This window comes from Orycteropus afer, unplaced genomic scaffold, assembly GCF_000298275.1.
Source record: "Orycteropus afer afer isolate SDZICR_OR568_19922 unplaced genomic scaffold, OryAfe1.0 scaffold00002, whole genome shotgun sequence".
NCBI lineage: Eukaryota > Metazoa > Chordata > Mammalia > Tubulidentata > Orycteropodidae > Orycteropus > Orycteropus afer.
The window spans coordinates 33,429,106-33,450,449 of record NW_006921589.1 but is presented as its reverse complement, the minus strand read 5'-3'; the positions used below and the strand labels follow the sequence as shown (position 1 = coordinate 33,450,449).

At 43.7% G+C, this 21,344-nt stretch overlaps 1 protein-coding gene across 1 annotated transcript in view; it reads left to right on the top strand.

Annotated features, from left to right (window-relative positions):
• The window catches only part of LOC103193016 (aldehyde oxidase 2), a 118,375-nt gene that overhangs the window by 30,241 nt on the left and 66,790 nt on the right, over positions 1 to 21,344 (top strand). Inside the window, exons 11-19 of the mRNA XM_042783580.1 lie at positions 536 to 687; positions 2,514 to 2,607; positions 7,869 to 7,978; positions 10,420 to 10,604; positions 11,625 to 11,802; positions 16,360 to 16,452; positions 17,910 to 18,079; positions 18,867 to 18,981; positions 20,964 to 21,086. Coding sequence (XP_042639514.1) covers positions 536 to 687; positions 2,514 to 2,607; positions 7,869 to 7,978; positions 10,420 to 10,604; positions 11,625 to 11,802; positions 16,360 to 16,452; positions 17,910 to 18,079; positions 18,867 to 18,981; positions 20,964 to 21,086 — 1,220 coding nt within the window. The remainder of the gene's footprint in view (positions 1 to 535; positions 688 to 2,513; positions 2,608 to 7,868; positions 7,979 to 10,419; positions 10,605 to 11,624; positions 11,803 to 16,359; positions 16,453 to 17,909; positions 18,080 to 18,866; positions 18,982 to 20,963; positions 21,087 to 21,344) is intronic.

Sequence of the window (21,344 nt, the reverse complement as noted above, 5' to 3'; positions counted from 1 at the left end):
TGTTGAAGGTTCTGAATATGAGTGCTACCTGTGGAGGTACAAAACTCAGCAGTCAAAGCCTTGATTTTAGGCAGTGACCTGGGGAACTGAATGACCTTTGTTGTTACTTTAATGCCATTAGATTCCACCCTACCCCAATCACAAAAGAGCTTTGCATAGTTTAACCATGATAACTTAGGAGGGGGCCATGGAAAGTCCTGGTAGGATCTGCCACTTACTAGGAATTACTGTTATTCCTTCTCTCTGGGCTTCTATTTCCTCATTTATCCAAAGAAATCTATGGACCAGTTCAGGGGTTCCCAACCCTAGCTGCACAGTACTACCACCTGGGGAGCCTTTTTAAAATCCCCAAACTCAGAGATTCTGACTTAATTGATCTGGGGGTGTGGTATCTTGCTGTGGTGGAGTTCCCTGACAATTCTTTGTGTAACTAGTCTGGAGAGCCACTGCTCTAGCTGACAACTAAGGCCCTGGCTCCATGATTACATCTGAGCTATTCTTTCCACGTCACCAATAAACACAATTTGCTTTCTAGGACTGACAATAGGTGCTGGCTGCAGCCTGGCCCAAGTAAAGGATATCTTGGCTGAGACGGTTTCCAAGCTCCCAGAGGAGAAAACTCAGACATACCGGGCCCTATTGAAACATCTGAAGAGTCTAGGGGGGCAGCAGATCCGGAATATGGCAGTAGGTTCCCTGAATGGGCTCACTGGGTACACGGCACCTATTCTGAGACGCTGGAATATGCATTGGCAGAATCAGTATGTAAATGGGTGGGTCTTAGCAGATAGAAATAATGGACAAAACAAATACATATTTAATATTTAACAAACATTATTTTATAAAATATTTAAAAGAGAACTATAAGTAAAGTTCAATAGAGTGTCTAAGTAGCCATGCAGGTAGGAAAGGATGTCATGGTTTTGCTAATCTCGTGATAAGATTGTCAAGGAACCTAAGTTGGTCTTAGGCTGCATTAACCAAAATATAGTATCGAAAACAAGGAGGGTTACAGTAGAGGGTTCTCTACTCTAGACTTTGCAAACATAGCCGGAGAAAAACATTCAGATCAGGGAAGCACACTTTAAGGTGTGGTTGTTTCCAATGGCAGAAGAAAGAAGAGACATAGGTTTTCAAATACACATACTCCTCCCCACATACCCCAAGTTGTATATTAGAATGTCTTGGAACATGGGGGATAGAGAGAGAACACGTTTGCTTTGAAAATGTTATTGCCTCCTGTTGAGACTTCTGACTAGATACCCTGGAGCTTGTCAAGGAGATGCAGGCAGGAGAGTGAGGGGTTGGAAGCCCCATCAGAAGATGAAGGGCTGACGGGGTGTGAGGGACACTGTCAGAGGGAACATGAGAGTTGCCTTCTAATTTTTAAAGTCTTCTAGGGACAGATGAAGGAGCTCTGGTAGCATAGTGCCTAAGGCACTTGACTGCTAACCAGAAGGCTGGCGGTTCAAACCCACCAGCCACTCCTCGGAAGGAAGGTTGGGCATTCCTACTTCCGTAGTGATACTGCCTTGGAAACCCAAGGAGGGGTCGCTATGAGTCGGGGCCGACTCGATGGCAAATAACAACAACAACAGGGACAGATGTGATTCATGACATATGATCACAAAGGGTAGAAGTATGATGGATGGATGGAGTCCAGGGAGGCAGATTTCAGGTCAGTGGAAAGGAGAACTCCATAATCAAGCTGTCCCTAGAGTAAAGGGAGTTCCATGTCCCCCCTGATGTTCTGGTACAGAAACCTGGTGGCCACTACCAACTCCATCACTGTGGGGGGAGGGGAGGAGTAAGGTGAATGACTCCTCATTTCCTACTCAAGTTCTGAGATGCTACAACCTCAATCAGATCCAAATGAAGTCTCCCACAGAGAGAAAAAGGGTAACTCTGCCAATCATGTGGCTATCCAGAGTCCCAGCATGGCCCACATTAAGTCTGACCACTTAGACCTTCAAAGGCTTGTGTGAAATGAGACCTGAGAGTCTGTGTGTCCAAAGCAAGAAAGCAAGTCTGTAGCCGGCACCATGGCCTCCAAGGCTAAGGAGGAAGTAGTTTAGAATTGGCCACTAAGTCTTGCTGCTTGCATTTGAACCTGAGTCCTGCCACTTCCTAGCTGGGAAAACTTGGTCAAGTTTCCTAATTTCTCACTACCTTAGTATCTTCATCTTTAAGATAGGAATAATGGGGTTTTGTGAGGAATAATGGGTTAAGTGAGTAAATAATATGTAAAGAAATTAGACAGCATACAAATGGAACATACCAAATGCTATGTAACTATTAGTTATCATTGATTCCTCTCCCAATCCAGAGTAGCAGGTGGGAGACGGCCTCCCAGGCAGACTTAACTGACTCCCCTCTGTGAAGGAAGAAAGGACTGAACTGACAGAAACTTCTCTGACCCCCTTTCACTAGCCACTGAGAGAACCGTAGGCAGGTGCCTGTGGGGTACAGGAACTTAGGAGTAGAATGACGAGGCTGTAACTCTCTCTCCTTAGTCCTTAGGAGGACATGTGATAAGCCAGCATTGCTACTCAGATCTGAATCCAATTCTGGCTGTGGGCAACACTACTCTCAATCTGATATCAGAAGGTAAGCTATCCTAGGACACTCTGAACAATATCCAATGGTTTTTTGTTTTTTATTGTTAAAGGACCACCTTAGGTCAGAGCCAGAACTATGGCTTTCAATTCACCATAAGAAACTCAGACTTATGAAGGAAGTCACTGGCTAGTGCTTCCTTCTGGTAACACACACACACACACACACACACACGGGATCACACTCAGCTCATGTGTTTTGCTTGGCAAGTGAACATCAGAGCTGGTTTGCAGAGGCTGAGGTAAAGGTGAGTTTGGGCTACGCCACTTCCTGGTGGCCTGAAGGTCCTCTCTTCTCCCCCTGTCATCCTCTCTATGGACTTGCCCCCTAAGACACACAGCCTGCCACCTGCCCCAGGTCTCCCTCTAAGTCATTCCTCTTCAGTGTTACTGTGTGAGAAGCCACAGTCTGGTGAGGACAAAGTGCAGACATTGTGAGTCCCTGGGGACAAGGACAAGGCGATGATTAATTTTACTTGCTGACTGCAAGGAACATTCCTTGAGGCCACTCCAAGCTAATCCACCTTTCCATCTCCCCAGGAGTGCTTGATATGTTCACACTGCCCTCAGGCTGCTCCAAAGAAGTGACCATCCCCTTCACTGGGCTCAAGCTATGTACCAGGCCCGATGGTGGGCATTTCTCCCACATCTCTAAGCTGCTTAACCATACATCAGAGACCACCTGTAAAAGCAGGAGAAGATGTGAACCCAGTCTGTCTGATGCCAAAAGCAATATGCTTGCCTATTCTCCATCCAGGAGCATCCTGGGCCATGCTGGCCTCTCCTCCCAATGCCTCTAACCCTAAAATGCCCTTCTTCACCTACAGCCCCTCACATAACCTTCCCTCTGTCCACCCCATTCAGCTAGTCAGTCAGTCATTTGCACACTGCTGCCTCCTGTGTGCTGACACTGTCCCAGGTACAGAGGTGAAGAGGGGACAATCAAAACCTCAGCACCACATAAACTTGCAGATACTTCCAACCAGGAATTACCTCACAGACATCCTAACCATTCCTGAGGTGTTTGATAACTAACACAAACCCAGCCTTAAAAAAAACAGTTGTGGTACACCATCCGATCTGCAACCTATACAACTATGAGACCAGAAGAACTAGATGGTGCCCGGCTACCACTGTCATCCATTTGGAAGGGATGTACAAGATCCTGTATAGAGAGGGAGAACAATGTGGAACAAAACTCAAAATCATTTGGAGGCAAAAAAAAAAGAAGAAGAAGAAGAAGGTGGGGACCAGGTTTGCTGGTCCAATAGAGCCTGGTGGAAGCACTGAGACTATGGCCCCTAGCTGCCCTGCAGGTCTGGAATTGAGCCACACCTGTGGTTTCCAGCCAAACAAAGTACAGGCATGTGAGTTAAACATTTACCTCAAGTAGACACACACCCTGAAGAGAACAATCATGGGAGAAGGAAGGGCTGCTTATGCACAGGGAGACAGCTCAGGGTGCAGAAGAGTATGGAAGGATGGGGAGGAAGTGGTAGGGGAGCTGTTGCATTGTATTTGGTCAATGACATGAGACAAAGTATATTATGTGAACTGCTGTATGAAAAGTGAATTTACTCTGTAAATCTTCACCCAAATCAAAATAAAATTAAAAAAACAAACAAACAAACAAAAAAAAAACAGTTGCTATCGAGTTGAATCCAACCCATGGAGATCCCTTGTGTGTCAAAGTAGAATGTGCTCCAGGAGGTTTTCAATAGCTGATTATTTTTCCAGAAGTACATAACTAGGTCTTTCTTCCTACACATCTCTGGGTACTCTTGAACCTCCCACCTTTTGGGTAGTTGACAAGTGCATTAAGTGCCTGTACTACTCATGGATGTCTACCCAGTCTCTAATAGGCGGGAATTCAGAAAGTGCCTGGGAAAGGAAAAGTGTTCATCTCCTTTATTTCTCCCATCTTTATTTAGCTTTGTAAGGAGCCTGCCCAGGAGGTAGGAGGAAAGGCCTCTCCTTCCCTGAGTCTACCATTTTGTGGAGTTCTCCAGGCCTGTCATCCAGGGATGACCCCGGCTAGACCCTAGAGACCAGGAAAGAATAACCCAAGACTCTCAGGAACCAGGATGGCAAGGATAGCCAAGCCCCCATCCAGGGTCTATGTCCTTCTGTTAAGGTGTTGGTGATAGCCTTGAGTTTAGGGGCTCTGCTTTTCTGGCCCAAACATAGCCATCTCCACCCTGAGTGTGGCCCCAGCTGCAGCCCCAGCTCCAGCGAGGACAGTAAATCAGCCAGTCTGGCTCAGCAGCAGGGCCACCCAGGCAAGGTCCACGGGGGGCTCCTTTGGAGCACTCCTGCCTTCCTCACAACTAGACCTAAACTCTAATCAATCACATCAAGTTCATTGGGCTGTAGTTTGGTCGCCTTACAGCACCTCCTATGAAGCCAGAAACCACTATTTAAAGCTAGAGGTCACAGCTCCGACCACCAAGTTGTGATACGTGGGCTGAAAGGGAGTTTTGTGAATTGCTCACTTTGCTTTGTTTATTTTTTTTAATGCATTTTATTGAAATATGATTTATGTACAGTGAAATACATAAAACTAAAGTGACATGGGTCAATGCATTTTATTTTGTTTTTTGCAGTGTTCCTTCCCCTCCCCTCCCACCCCTGGCAACCAACAAAGAGTTTCCTTCACTATATAAACCTTTCCGTGACCCTCCACAACAACAAACTAATACTATATTTGTCCTTCTGTGATCGACTTATTTCACTCAGCATAATGTCCTCCAAGTTCATCCATATTATGCGGTGTTTTTCAGACTCTACATTATTCTTTAGTGCTGCATAGCATTCTATTATGTGTATGTACCATAGTTTGGTCATCCACACTTCTGCTATAAATCTTAGAGAGAAGTCCCTTGCCAGATATGTAATTATCGGCAAATATGAATTTGTTGCTGTCATTTTTGTTATGGGCTTTTTCGTGGTGTCAATTTCTTTGTTCCATATAATTTTCTACGCTGAGCTCATTTTGTTTATGAATTGTGTTATCACTTCGTTAATTGCTACTGTTTTAGTATTTGCTGAATATTTATCCTGGACCTCTTTTTTGACATGAAAGTTTATCAATTTTCTTTGAGGTTACCCTGTGATTTATAGTTTTCTTCCCAAGTTTAGAACAGTCTGTTTTATCTTGTAGTTGTCTTGACTTCCCTACCATCTACAAGTTCTGTAACAACAGAGTTTTTTCCCTCTTTCTGGTTTGTAGTTGTCCTCATTTGTCAATTGATGTCTCTGGTTCCCTGTTTACAATCTTGTAGGCTTTTTTACTTTGGATACTTCCATAGCTGGGTTGGTTTCTGGGTTATATCATCATGTGTGTTAATGGTGAGTTGTTGTTGGCTGTTGTTGCTTCTCTGTCCAAAGGGCTCCCTTTAGCATCTCTTGTAAGGTTGGTCTGGATTTAACAAATTCCCTTAATTTCTGCTTATCTGGATATGTCCTAATTTCACCATCATATTTTCACAGTTTTGCTGGGTACATAATTCTTGGTTGGAAATTTTTCTCCTTCAGTGTTTTATATATACCATCTCATTACCTTCTCACCTACATGGTTTCTGTAGAGAAATCCAAGCTTAGTTTTATTGGTTGCCCTTGTAGGTAACTTTTTGTTTTTCCCGTGCTGCTCTCATGATTTTTTGTCTTTGATAAGTTTGATGATGATATGTCTGGGTGATTTTCTTTAGGGGGTCTATCCTGTTTGGGGTTTGTTGGACTTCCTGAATGGATACATTCTCATCTTTCATCATACTAGGAAAATTCTCTTCCAACAAATCTTCGACAGTTTTCTCTGTGGTTTTATTTGTCTCTTCCTGTTCTGGAATTCTGATCACACGTAGGTTATTCCTTTTGATGGTAACCCACATGAACCCTAGGCTTTCTTCATTCTGTTTGGATCTTTTTTCTGATTGATCCCTTTCCAAAGAAGTGTTCAGGTATTTGCCTTCAGTCTCCCTAATTCTGTCTTCCATTGATTCAATTCTGCTCCTTTGTCCACTCAATGTCTTCTCTATTTCTGAAAATTTAGTATTAATCTTTTGGATTTCTGTGTGTAGATTTTGTATTATTTCTAATTTTTCATTTGTTTTGTCATTTTGTTCTTGTATTGTCTTTGTAATTGTTCTAGAATTTTCTCTGTGTTTTCCTTGATCTGTCTCTCAATTCACTGAAGATACCTAAATATAATTCTTTTAAATTCCATATCAGGGAGTTCCAATGCTGCATCTTCCTCAGGGATGTGTTTTGGTTCTGTATCCTGGTCCCTTGTTTCTCCTGCTTTATCTTGCTTCTTTGTGTAGACTATGATGCTCTGTTATCTCTGAGGCATTATGACATTTTTTTGTTTATATTTAATTGATGATTGAATGTTGGAGTGACTTGCCCATGATTTTCGTTTTCTTGGTTTTGTCTGTTTGTTATCTATGCAAGCAGGGTACTGTGCTGCTCTATTGGCTAGTTGACGGCGTTTATACTCTCACCACCTGTCTCCTGTCCTGTTGTCAGCCTCTCTATGTCCCTGCCGACCTTGGCAAACAGAGCCTATTCTTAGGTCCCTGGAATCCCAATGAGAATGCTATCACTTTAAAATCCAAAATCTCACTTTGCTTTAAAGATGCACATATCTGAAGACAACAGCAACAAGAACAAAAAGTGAATCCAACTATTTGAGTTCTGTCAATAGTGGAGACAGATCCTATATGGTTTGTGCTCAACTACAAAGCTAAAGGTTGGTCGTTTGAACCCACCTGGCAGCACCAAAGAACATTCTGGTGATCTACTTCCAAAAAGATCACAGCGAGAAACTGCTATGGAGCAGTTCTACTCTGTTACACAGGGGCTGCCATGAGTTGTAGTCAATTCCTTGGTAACGAGTTTGTTTTTTTGTTGTTGTTTTGAGGACATGGGGGGGGGGGTTACCTTAATTCTAAGTATTAAATGGATTGGATTTAGTTAGCCAGCATCCAGTCTTAAAGAATGTAAGTTGCACATGCCTGGCAAGCATTGGGGCAGGTTCACACACATCTACACTGGTAAGAGTCAGTGTCCTGGAGTTACCATCCACACTTCCCTGCACACAGGAATGAGACAAGCCCTGTTTCTGTCACAGACTCAACCCTCTGCATTGCTCCATACAGAGGGAGCTATTTTCTTTTCCATTGCTGACATTTAAAAATACAGAAAAATCTTGCTTTCGTTGTTGCAACTGTGCAGAACTGTTATTTTCTTCAACAGAAGGGATGCGGCAGATTCCTCTGAACGAACATTTTCTTGCTGGCTCGGCAAGTGCAGCCCTCAAGCCAGAGGAAATTTTGGAATCTGTACATATCCCTCACTCTCACAAGGTAAGAATTCTGCTGGTGGCTTTTGAGGGTTGTTTTTCCCTTTCCATGACTGCACCCAGGCATCTTTAGAAATCTGAAAGCAGATGGAAGGAAAAGAACCGCACTGAAACTCTGTTTCCTATCACACTGTGGGCTGGCTCAGCACCAAGGCCCTCAAACACAAGGCCTCAAACCCGTTCTTCCTGGTTCAGCTATGGCTGAGGAAGCAAAACCAGAACAGAGCCAAATTTTAAAAATTGGGGTGAATTGGAACAATAACCAGAACAAGAAAAAGTACAAGTCAAAGCCCTGCTAAAAACTTAATCTCCCTCTTAGAAAACAAGGGCAGTGTATGCATTGTGTAGCAAACTCATGCCTCATACTGAACAGAGTCAGAAACATCCTTGCCCCACTCAAAGATGGCAGCCAACCATGTCACTTTGAATGTGTGTCACTCTCCACAGCCCTGCCAACAGTTCAGTCTCACCCATCAGGCTCCTGAAAGGGCTCACTATGCCTCTTCTGAGTCTCCAAGGCTTCAATCTGTAATATTTTCCAGTTCTGGTTATCATTCCAGATCACCCAGATTTTAAAAGTTTGAGTCTGTTCTGGGTTCGCCTCAGCAGCAATGACTGAACCAGTTTGAACTGGTCAGAAGTCTAGCTCAGACATCACCAGCTAGCAGCTCTGGGTGTGGTCTGGGCTGTTGTTTAAGCCGAGGGGTGGGGCCCGCTGAAGCCTGCAGTCATGCTTCCATGACCCTTTGTGTCCAGGGACTCTGGAAGGCAGAAGTGAAAGTTCTATGGTGGGCTGAAGCTTCTCTGCCTGACACAGGGAGATGGAGGCTAGGGCCAGCCTCCTTACTGTCCCCTCTAGACAATACCACCAGTTAGGAACATGAAGAATTCCGGGCCTTTTTGCTAACACAGTGCCCCTGGAATTGATGTGGTCAACCAGCTAGATTTGGAGGTGGCTCTTTGTCCTCACACTCTGTTCCCTGTGCCTCTCCACCAAAGCTGTGCCTGAACCCAAGGGGACAGCCTTCTCAAAGAGAGGCAACGTAACACATATGCTCACGCACACACATATGTGGATCATAAGCCATGAGTCTGCTTGGTTATGGAGGAAGTCATATATTAAGTCACATTTTTAGCTGTGTATGAGGTTCATTTGTTTTTCCTTTGGATGATATGTTAGTTTCCTAAGGCTGCCATGACAAAGAACCACAATCTGGGGAGCTTAAAACCATAGAAATGTATTGTCTCACAGTTCTGGAGGCCAGAAATCCAAAATCAGGTTCTCTTCAGGCTCCAGGGGAAGAGCCTTCCTTGGCTCTTTCTAGTCTCTGGTAACCAAAAAACAAACCAAACACACTGCCATCGAGTCGGTTCAACTCATAGCAACCCCTCCTTGGGTTTCCGAGGAGGTATCTATACAGAAGAGATTGCCCCATCTTCCTTCCAAGGAGTGGCTGGTGGGTTTGAATAGCCAGTGTCCTGGTTAGCAGACAGATGCCTTAGTGGTGGCTCCTAGCAATTACTGGTGTTCTTGACTTGTAGATGCATCACTCCAATCTCTGACTCTCTTTACATGGCTGTCTTCCCCTGTGTTGGTGTTCATCCATATTGGAACAATATGATTTAACTCTTAACACCTCCAAAGACCTTACTTCCAAACCAGGTCACATTCACAACTTAGAACTACAACATAATTTTTTCAATGACACAGTTCAACAGATAACAGAATTTTTAAATGTGTTCCCAGCCAACTGTGCATCCATGTAAAGGCAGGCAACAGAAAGAGAGGCAGACTCAAACCTGAGCAACCCTGGTGCCTGCATGGATGGAAACCTACTTAGGGGCACAGGTCATCTTCACTGACCTGCATCAGCACACCAACAGTCCTGGTGCCAACGGGTCAGCTGAGGCAGCCATCAACCCTCCTGAATCTCTCTCCTGATACAAGATTTCCTAGTCCATCATTGTTGGAAATTTCCTTTTTGAGCTTTGCACAATGGAAAAGCAACCATTTCTACAAACCAAAGAATACATTTTAAGCATTTAAGCATCTCTAAAATGCCCTTATTAGGAGGGCTTCTCCTTCCTCCCAGGAGACAAAGACGTCTGAGGACTAGAGGGAATGGTCCCTGGGAAGAGAACCCATGGAATTACTTCCAGCTGTGAGTGTCCACAGCATTCTGCACAGAGGGATTCTAGCCCCAGAGGGAAAGGCACAGAGATCCCTGTTCCTTCAGGGTGTTCAGGGCATTTGGGAGGGGCTTTGGGCAGGACACCATTCTCACTTTGAAAGAGAAGACAATCCGAGTCATCCTCTAATTGTGCCAAGTCCCCTTTGTGCCCCTTTAAATTGAATCCAAGTGATTAATTAGTGGCACCAAGAAGAAAAACCGTGCTCTTTATTTTGTCGTATCAAATAACTCCAAATGCTTTTTGTCCCCACAGTGGGAATTTGTGTCAGCCTTCCGACAGGCCGAGTGCCGGCAAAATGCTTTGCCCGATGTGAACGCTGGCATGAGAGTCCTCTTTGAAGAAGGCACAGACACCATTGTGGACCTGAGCCTGGCCTATGGAGGGGTAGGGGCTGTCCGGAACAGCACACACCAGTCCTGCCAGCGGCTCCTCGGGAGGTGAGCTCTGGGCCCTGAGGGTGAAACTTGATGTTTAAAATAACAAGTAGAAATCTGACTGCCTATTGTTGGCAAACCACAGGAAAGAGGGAAACTTCTCTGTGTAAAATCACTGCTTGTTCTTTCTGTAATTTTGCTGAATGAATCTAACTGTATTGGGCTCTGATTAATTGTTGGCCACTCTTGGATGAGGGGTGCAGTAGCCCAGGACTGAGTGAAGCTGGAAGGTTATTTTTTCCCACCTGGCCGCACTTCTCATGCACATTAGCAAACCGATCAACCCACACTGGGCACTGTCCAAGTGACACGGAGCGCTCCCAGTGTTCCAGTGCACCCTGTTTCTTCCTGAGTCCTATTCAGTTTATGAGGAAGTTGGCCCTACTCGTCTATTTGTTTAATGTCTGGTTCTTGCATAGATTTGGTTACACAGCGTGTGGCAGTGGAACGGCTCCCATTCTCACCCTGCTCCTCTTAGTGCAGCGTCCCCAGGGCCCAGTTTTCCTGAGGGGCTTCACTAGGTGATTTAAAATTCACTTCAATTTTTAAAAAGGTGAGGGGCTGTTCTGGGTTCTTTAAAATGACACTTTCCAATATCTGGCACGTGGAGTCCCTGGGTGGTGCTCAGCTGTTAACCAAAAGGTTGGAGTTTCAAGTCCACCCAGGGGCACCACAGAAGAAAGGCCTGGTGATCTACTGCCAACAAAGCAGCTATTAAAAAACTCTGTGAAGTATTTGGGAACAGTTAATGGCAATGGTTGAAGAACATGATGTACATAATTAATAGCACTGAGCTGTGCGTGTGAATTGCAGGAATGGCAAATGTTCTGTGACCTGTATACTTATTACAAAAAAAAATTAAAAATCAACCTATGGGCACAGTTCTACTAAGACACACATGGAGTTGCCATGCATCAGAATTCACTCCAGGGCAACTGGGTTGGTTTTGTTTTTGTTTTTGTTTTTGCAATATGATTGAGACTACCTTTCAACGGATTCCTTCCTGATCTCCAACCCCACCAGGCGCTGGAATGAGCTGATGCTGGATGAGGCTTGCAGGCTACTTCTGGAGGAGGTCTCGCTCCCAGGCTCGGCTCTAGGTGGGAGGGTAGAATTCAAGAGGACTCTGGTTGTCAGCTTCTTCTTCAAGTTCTACCTGGAGGTTTTGCAGGAACTAAAGAAGCTACTAAAGCTATTTCCTGTGCCTGTAAGTGCTCTGGCTTTGATGTACTCCTTACAACTCTAAACTCACAGCTTTCCCACACTTTTCCAAACTCACCTGTTCTAGATAAGGTCTTGTCAGAGCTCAGCCAGCCCTCCTTCTGGGATGCAACCCTGAGGTCTACATGAGGTTCAGGAGGCCTATGTGTCTTCTGTCCACAAATGTTGCCTGCATGCCCTGAATACTGAGACATGGTGCCCCTGCCTCCAGCAGGCAACTTTTTTTCTTTTAAAATCAACTTTATTGAAGTATGATTTGTAGTTGTTGTTAGGTGCCATCGAGTTGACTCTGACTCACAGTGACCCTGTGTACAACAGAACGAAACACTTCCCGGTCCTGCGCCAGCCTCACGATCCCTGCTGTACTTGAGCCCATCACTGCAGCCACTGTGTCAATCTACCTTGTTGACGGCCTTCCCCTTATTCATTGTCCCTCCACTTTACGGAGCGTGATATCCTTCTCCAGGGAATGGTCCCTTCTGACAACGTGACCAAAGTAGTCTGGCCATTCTCCCTTCTAAGGAGCATTCCTGCTGCAATTCTTCCAGAACATATTTGTTCATTCTTCTGGCAGTCCATGGTATTTTAAGTATTCTTCACCAACACCACAATTCAAAGGCATCGGTTCTTCTGTGGTCTTCCTTATCATTGTCCAGTTTTCATATTCATATGAGACAATTGAAAATACCATGGTTTGGGTTACGCACATCTTAGTCTTCAGAGTGACATCTTTGCTCTTAACACTTTAAAAGAGGTCTTTTGCAGCGGGTTTGCCCAGTACAGTATGACGTCCGATTTCTTGACTGCTACTTTCATATAATAAAATGCACTTATTTAAATTCAGTGAGTTTTGACAAATTGTGTAGAATCGCATAGCTACCACCACAAACAAGGTATCAAGCATTTCTGTCACCCCAAAAAAGTACCTTGTGCCTCATCGCAGTCAACCCTCCCATCTCTGCCCCAGACAACCACTAATATGTTTTGTGTCACTATAGATTGGTCTTGCTTATTCTGGAAATTTATATTCAATAGGAAATGTAAAATAAAATTTTATTTTTCAAAAAGATCAAAACTTACACATATTTAAATGGCTTGTTTCTAGAGTTCTGATTATAAGCTTCTGGAAAAAGTTAAGCAAAGCCAACCATCCTTCTCTCTCCCTCTCTCTCCTGCCTTATCTGTGGGTAGCATTTGCACCTATCTCCTCTAGTCCTCTAGTTCTGGAATCACTGCTTCCCTTGTCATTATTATCTCCTGAGAGAGTTTCCAGGGTCCAAGGACCTTCTCCCCCGCCCCTGACCCTGATAACAACTCTTACCCTAGCTGATACTCCCCCCTGGTTCCTTAACCACACCTAGCTTCAACCATCCACTATTCCTAAAGCACCTGATTTTCATTTACTCAGATGAAGACCTTCACCAACCGTATTCACCAGGAAAACTCTTGCTGCCATTTAATTTCTAAATCAAGACACTTAGAGCATTGCAGTGACACCCAGGGCAGCCTTCCTGCTTTTACTGCTCTCCCAGAAAAGCTGAGTTCCTGAGAAAAATAATCAGGATGTAGGTTCTTTTGTGATGTTCCCTGTAGGGAACTTCTGCTCATTCTGGTATACTTTTTGGGTTTTTTAAAACTTTTTATTGTGATTTGAGTAAAAGTTTACAGAGCAAATCAGTTTTCCATTCAACAGTTCATACATATTTTCTTTCATGACACTGATTGCAGTCCCCACAGTGTAACAGCACTCATCCCACCTCCTCCCTGTGGCTACCATTTCCCTTTGTTCCCCTTTCCTACCCCTTCCTGCCTTCTGAGCTTTATCCCTGGGCAAATGCTGCCCATTTGATCTCTTAGGGTTGATTGCTCTAAGGAGTGCTTCTCTCTGGTGTTATTGTTCACTGCATAGTTCTGTCTATTGTTTGTCTGGAACAGGAGCCATGGCAGTGAGTCAGTCCAGGCCCAAAGGGTGGCTAAGGGCCATACCCTTGGGGGTTCCACAAGTCTCTATCAAACCAGTAAACCTGTTCTTTTTTATGATTTTGAGTTTAGTTCCATATTTTCTCCCACTCCATCCAGGATCTCCAATTTTGATCCCTTTCAGAGTGGTTGGCAGTGATAGCTGGGCACCATCTAATTCTTCTGGTCTCAGGGTCATGTAGGCTGAAATGCCCGTGTTCTACTAACCCCTTGGATTAATTGTTTCCATAAGTTTTTTCTTTTCTTCACTCTTCTTTGCTCTGGAGGAAAGATCAATAGCTGCATCTTAAATGGCTGCTGTTGTTGTGGTGTTATGTGACGTCAAGTCGGACCCACCTCATAGCGACCCCTCCTTGGGTTTCCAAGTCGGTATCTCTACGGAAGTAGATTGCCCAATCTTCCTTCTGAGGAGTGGCTGGTGGGTTTGAACCACTAGACTTCTGGTTAGCAGTCAAACACCTTAGGCACTATGCTACCAGAGCTGCTAGCAAGTTTTTAAGACCCCAGTCACCATTCACCAAAGCAGGATATAGAACAATGTTTTTGTTCAGTATGTTATGCCAACTGAGCTTGATTTCTTCCACAACTATGATCCCAAGCACACAGGCCAGTGACTCAATCCCTCAAGGTATTTGGCTGTGACTGCTAATCAGAAGGCTGGCAGTTCAAACCCACCAGCCACTCCTCGGAAAGAAGATTGGGTGATCTACTTCTGTAGCGATATTGCCTCAGACACCCAAGGAGGGGTCACTATGAGTCAGATCTGACTCCATGGCAGTACATTAAGAAGTTATTATCATTTTGCTTCCTATAAGCTCTACTGTATACATGGACATTTTTATAGCATATACAAATATGTGTGTGGAAATATCTGTCAAATCTATATATAGTCATGGGTGCAATCTCATTCACCTACCCATATCTGATCATCTTGCCTGTCTACTTTTGTATCCACCCATAGATTAATGTTTATTACTGATAACACAGTATTGTGTATGTAGTAGTGTTTACCTTTGATGTCTGTAACTCTTATGCACTTCTCCATGTATTCCTTTTCTTTAGTGATATTGTGCTGGTCCCCCACTTTTGGTGTATTGCCTTTCCTTTCACCCAAATCAATACTGTCTCTTACCTAGCTAGCAATTTTCCCTCTCCTTCCTTCCCATCTCTGGTAACCATCAAAGAATGTTTCTTTCCAAGTGTAAACCTTTCCTTGACTTTTTTAATAGTTGTTGTTGTTGTTGTTATGTGCCATCGAGTCAGACCCAGCTCATAGCAACCCCTCCTTGAGTTTCCGAGGCAGTGTCACTACAGAAGTAGGTTGCCCCATCTTCCTTCTGAGGAGTGGCTGGTGGGTTTGAACTGCCAGTCTTCTGGTTAGCAGTCAAGTGCCTTAGGCACTATGCTACCAGAGCTAAACCAAACTCATACATCAAACTTTAATAGTGGACTATTTGTCCCTTTGTAATTGATTTATTTCACTCAGCATAATGTCCTCCAAGTTCATTCATGTTATGAGATGTTTCATAGATTCTTCATTATTCTTTAATGTTGCTTGGTTTTCCCTTGTGTATGTACCATAGTTTGTCTATCCGTTCATCTGTTGATGAGCTCATTCTGATACAACTTATCCAACCAGAAGCCTTGTTTCTCTTCCTTTTTGTGTGGTCCAGCTCACCAGCAGGACTCTCTCTCCTCAGGATGACTTGAGGATCAGATTCAAACAAGTCAATCTAGTTCCTCATTATATGGTAAAAGGGAGGAGGCAGAGGACAAGAAACAGTCACAAAAAGCGAAATCTGGGAAGGGAGTGTGGATTTTGATTATCACGGCTACCCTCACCCTGCAGCTTCATGGATTTAAAAAAGAACAGTTGCCACCAAGTTGATCTAACTCATGGCAATTCCAGGCATGCCAGAGAGAATTGTACTCCATAGGGTTTCCAGTAAGGAGCTCTGGTAATATAGTAGGTAAGGCATTTGGCTGCTTACCAGAAGGTAAGCAATTCAAACCCACCATGCTCCATGGAAGGAAGATGGGGTGACCTACTTCTATAAAGATTTATAGCTTTGGAAACCCAGTGGGTGTCTCTATGACTTAAAATCAACTCAATGGCAGTGAATTTTTTTTTTTTTTTTTTTTTTTGGTTTTCGAGAGTTTTCAGTGGCTGTTTTTCAGAAGTACTTCAACGGGCCTTTCCTCCAAGGAGCCTCTGGGTGTTCTCAAATGGCCAACAGTACAGTTAGCAGCAAGCCCATTAACTGTTTGTACCACCCAGGGATTCATGGGTGCATTAGCCAAATAATTTTCACATAAATCAAAACCAAAACCAAACTCAACTCCGTTGAGTCGGATCTGACTCATAGTGACCCCTTCTTGAGTTTCTGAGGTAGTATCACTATGGAAGTAGATTGCCCAACCTTCCTTCTGAGGAGTGGCTGGTGGGTTAGCAGTCAAATGCCTTAGGCACTACGCCACCAGAGCATCCACATAAATCAAAAGCCCATCTTAATCAGAGACTAGCCACCTTCCTTTACTATTTTGGATCATCTTTCAGGACAGCTGTCATTATCCTGAAATTCCAGACCGATTCCTAAGTGCTCTAGAAGATTTCCCTGTTACAGTATCCCAGGGAGTCCAAACATACCAGGTCAGTGGATTTAATTTAACTGAAACCAAAAGTTAAGAGATAAACTATAATTGTGCTGTATAAGCAAGCTTTTCGGAGTTGTGATTTTTTTTTTTTTTTTTTTTTTAGTTCTGATTTTCTAGGTATTACTAACACATTGGCTCTTTGTTCAGGCCAATTCAGGGAGACACCGGAATCTAAGATCAGGTGGGAGCTGCAGCACTTTGTACTCCAGGCTGAACCGCCTGGAGCTGTCTGATAATCTGACTTATCTACAAATAATTGACAGTTTCTCAAACTGCCATTCTTTGTGTATTTGTTTTCTATTTACCCAGAAGAACAGTTGAGCCCAGTGTTGGGGGAGGATAGAGCAGGAGAGTAACAAGGTTCAGCCTCTAGCCCTGACTTCAAATTTTTAATCTCCAGTCAGCAAAACAAGAGCCTTAACTGAACTCCCTATTCTTGAAGGAGAATTAAGAAATTATCTATTACTGTGAGAGAACCTCTCCACCCCCTATGGCACCTCCACCACACACCACATATGGAAGACCTTCCCTGAGGAGATTTCCAGAATAAACACCTTCTTTGTCTCCCTACACACCCAGTAATGTATTTGTGGCATTTTCTAGGGCACCCAAGGCACCTTAATCCAGATCTGAGTGGACTTCATTGCCATCCACTCTTCCTTCCCCCTTACCCCTAACCTCAGAGGTCCTGTTGTTGTTGTTGTTGTTATGTGCCGTCGAGTTGGACCCAACTCATAGCAATCCCTCCTTGGGTTTCCGAGGCAGTATGACTACGGAAGTAGATTGCCCCATCTTCCTTCCGAGGAGTGGCTGGTGGGTTTGAACCGCCAGGCTTCTGGTTAGCAGTCAAGTGCCTTAGGCACTAAGCTACCAGAGCTCCCTCTAGTCTATACACATTCTTTTGGCTTAGACATTGGTGCCTCATCCTCATTACATCACTTTAGTCTTCATCATTATGATCACCTTATGTGTGAACAGGTTTATTATTGGAAGGTGAGAAAGCAGGTGGGGCAAGTCCTTGAATTCCAGAAGAAATGAGGACAAGTACACCACCTAGGAAAAGAAGATGTCAAAAAGACAAGCTTGGGTGCCCCTTCACCCACTTCACAAGTTTTCCAAAAGGTTGCCCTGGTCTGAGATATGTAACTGGAAGGGTAATTCCCCATTCTGGTTTGTCATTTAATTGCACTCTTATCATTTAACCTGTTGTAAATATTCACCTTATAGCCTGTCTCTTGTTTGGCTGGAAGCCACAGGAGTGAGTTCAATTCCAGTTCTGAGGGATGACGGAAGAGCCATAGCCTCAGGGGTTTCACTAGCCTGTATTCCCCAATGTCCTGTTGTCTGAGAGCGACCATCTGATTTCTCAGTTCTGAATGAGGAGTATTGGTAATTGGCCATGCCACTTCTGAGATCAAAGGTTTCTAGAGCAATTCTTGTCTTCCTCTGCAGAGTGTGGATTCTCACCAACCTCTCCAAGATCCAGTTGGACGCCCCATCATGCATCTGTCAGGTCTTAAACATGCCACAGGGGAAGCCATATTCTGTGATGACATTCCTGTGGTAGACAAAGAACTTGTCATGGCTTTGGTGACCAGTACCAGGGCTCATGCAAAAATTATGTAAGTAAATGAAAAAGCTTTGAAACACCTTTTAAAAGCACATTCATGGATTCTTTCTGAGCAAAGTGCTAGATTCCAGCACTGCCTTGAACCTAAAAAACTTAAAATGGAAAGAACAAAGAAAAGGTCAGAAGACAGTATCCAGAAATTAGCATCTTGAGAGGGAGAACAAAAATCATAGTTAAGGACTCCTTCCTTCCATCTTAAGCTTTATGAAACCTCATCTCCTTGCTGCAGCCTCAGGCATGACTCAAGAAGTAACTCTGAGGTAGGGGTGATATTCAGCTAGTGTTAAAACTTTGAAATATCTGCTCCACTGCTAATTGGTAAACAGCCTCTGTCCTGAAATTCCCCAAAACACCCTTTGCCACAGCTATGCTAGACTTCCCCTAGATCCTCCCTGCAGCTAAAGTGTTCCACCTGGCCCAACAGGGGATTGCCTGGTCTTAATCCATGGCATGTCTGTTCTGATTGGTCGGGGCCTAAACTGGACCAAAAAAAAAAAAATTCTGTTGTGCTCTAAGTCAGTTCCAACTCATAGTGACCACACCTGTAGAACTGTATTCTACAGGGTTTTCCATGGCTGATTTTTTGGAAATAGATCATCAAGTCTTTCTTCCAAGGTGCCTTTGGGTAAACATAAACCTCTAGCCTTTTGGGTGGGAGTGTGTTAACCAGAACTCTCAAGTAGGACCAGCTGTTATGTATTTCACACTATCCCTTTCTTGGGCTTGGGGCCCTTGAAGCTTGCTGATTTCTACTTCTTAAATATTTTCTCTTTACTCAGATCAATTGATTCATCTGAGGCCCTTGAACTACCAGGGGTAGTAGATGTGATAACAGCTGAAGATATTCCAGGCACCAATGGTACTGAAGATGACATATTGTTGGCTGTAGATGAGGTACAGAACACGTCTTCCCAGATGATTTCACGTAGAAAATCACCAAGGACCGTTTCCTTTGGTTTTCCATTGCTTCCCAGCTATCTCTGCTGTTAAGGAATAGAAGTATCAAGGCTTCCAGCTTCTCTCTACCTCTATCTTCTTTACTCAGACCTACTCTTCTGGAGTCAGGAAATAAGATGGTAAAGAAAACTTGTTACAGTAAAGTCCTAGTTGTGCCACTAACTGTTTGCTCTTGAGTCAATCCACTCTCATCTGAAAACTAAGTACAAAAAAATTGATCTGTGTCAGAAAGATCTAGAAAGAGAAGTACAAAAAATATAGCCACTCCCTTTGTCTACTCTGGGGTCCCTCCCTTCCTGGACTGTTCCTCCACCTTCCACTTGCCTTCACACATCCCTTTTTTAAAAATAATAATAATAATAATTTTTTAAATTGTGATTTGAGTAAAAGTTTACAGAACAAATTCATTTTCTGTACAACGGTTCATACACATTTTGTTTCATGACATTGATTGCAGTTCCTACAATGCAACAGCTCTCTTCCCATTTCCTCCCTTTACCTTTTCCCTATGTCCTTCTTTCCTATAGGAGCTCTGGTAGCCTAGTGGCTAAGGCATTTGATTGCTAACCAAAAGGCTGGTGGTTCAAACCCATGAGCCACTCCTCGGAAGGAAGGTGGGGCAATCTACTTCCATAGTGATACCACCTTGGAAACCCAAGGAGGGGTCGCTATGAGTCGGATTCGACTGGATGGCAGTGAATTTTCTTTCCTATGTATTCCTGCCCTCTGAGCTATCACCCTGTGGAAATACTGCCCCTCTGATCACCTACTGTTGGTCATTCTAAGGATGCACTTACCTCGTATAAATGCCCACCTTATACACCTGTCTATTGTTTGGCTGGAAGCTTTGGAGTGAGTTCCATTCCATGCCCAAAGGGTGATGAGGAGCTATAGCCTCAGGGACTTCACCAGTCTCTATCAGACCAGTAAAGCTGGTCTTTTTTATGATTTTGAGTTTTGTTCCACATTTTTCTTCTACTCTGTCCAGGATCTCCTATTTTGATCCCTTTCAGAGTGATTGACAGGGATAGCCAGGAACCATCTAGTTCTTCTGGTCTCAAGATCATGTAGGCTGAAGTTTGCATAGTCTACTAGTCTCTTGGACTAATTGTTGCTTCATATCTTTGGTTTCTTCATTCTTCTTAGCTCCTGATGAGCAGAGACCAATTGTTACATCGTAGATGGCTGCTTACACACACATACATTTTAAATAAGGCTTCCTTGCTTTGAACAATTCATTCAACAATAGCTTTATTGAGCACTACATCGGGAGCCAAACAGCCTAGGTTCAGGTTCCACCTCTGCCACTCACTAGCTATGTGACCTTGGGTTTTGTCATCTATATAATGGGAATAACCATAGCACTCACCTTATTGTGTTGTTGGGAGACTTAAATAAGTCAATAAATGCAAAATGTTTAGAACAGTGCTTGACATGTGAAGGGTCTCAGTAAGGGTTAGTTAGTATTGTCACATCTCAGTAAACTCAACTGTTTCTCCTTTGACCATGGAACAAATCACCATCCTTTTAGCTGAACTCCAGATGAAAAGGTTGGCTGTCATCTAGCGACTTGCTGTACTAAAAATGCTTTCCTCATGTTTAAACTCTAAAATGTCACCATGAAGGTGACACCTGTGAACCAAGCTCAACAGAGGTTTCAACCGATTCAGGTCATGGCCAATCTCACAGTTACTCTGTTAAGTAATTAACAATAATTAAGTAAAATGGCCAGTGGAACTATCTGTATAATTTAAATTACTTTTTCAATCAAAAATGTTTGGCACTTACAGTTGACTGTGACTCCAATGTGGTTATGATTGCTTAACAATGACACCTAAGACACTGGACACTGTTAATGTTGAACTCAGCCTACTCCCACCCAGAATTGTCCACCTGTCCTTTGTGTGCATGTTCCACAGGTACTTTGTGTGGGCCAGCTTATTTGTGCTGTGGTTGCAGAGACAGAGGTACAGGTGAAGCAAGCAGTTGAAAAGATCATGATCACCTATGAAGATCTGGAGCCTGTGATCTTCTCAATTGAAGTAAGCAGGGCTGCCTGTTTAATGCCTGCCATTAACCCCATATTCCAGACATGAGGGGGCAAAGGGGTTGACTTGGGGAGGGGTAGAATGAGGTGATGAAGAAGGACATACCCCTCCTTTTTTTTAAAATTTTATTTTGATTTGGGTGAAGATTTACAGAGCAAATTCACTTTTCATACAGCAGTTCACATATACTTTGTCTCATGTCATTGACCAAAATTTACAATACAACAGCTCCCCTCCCACTTCCTCCCCATA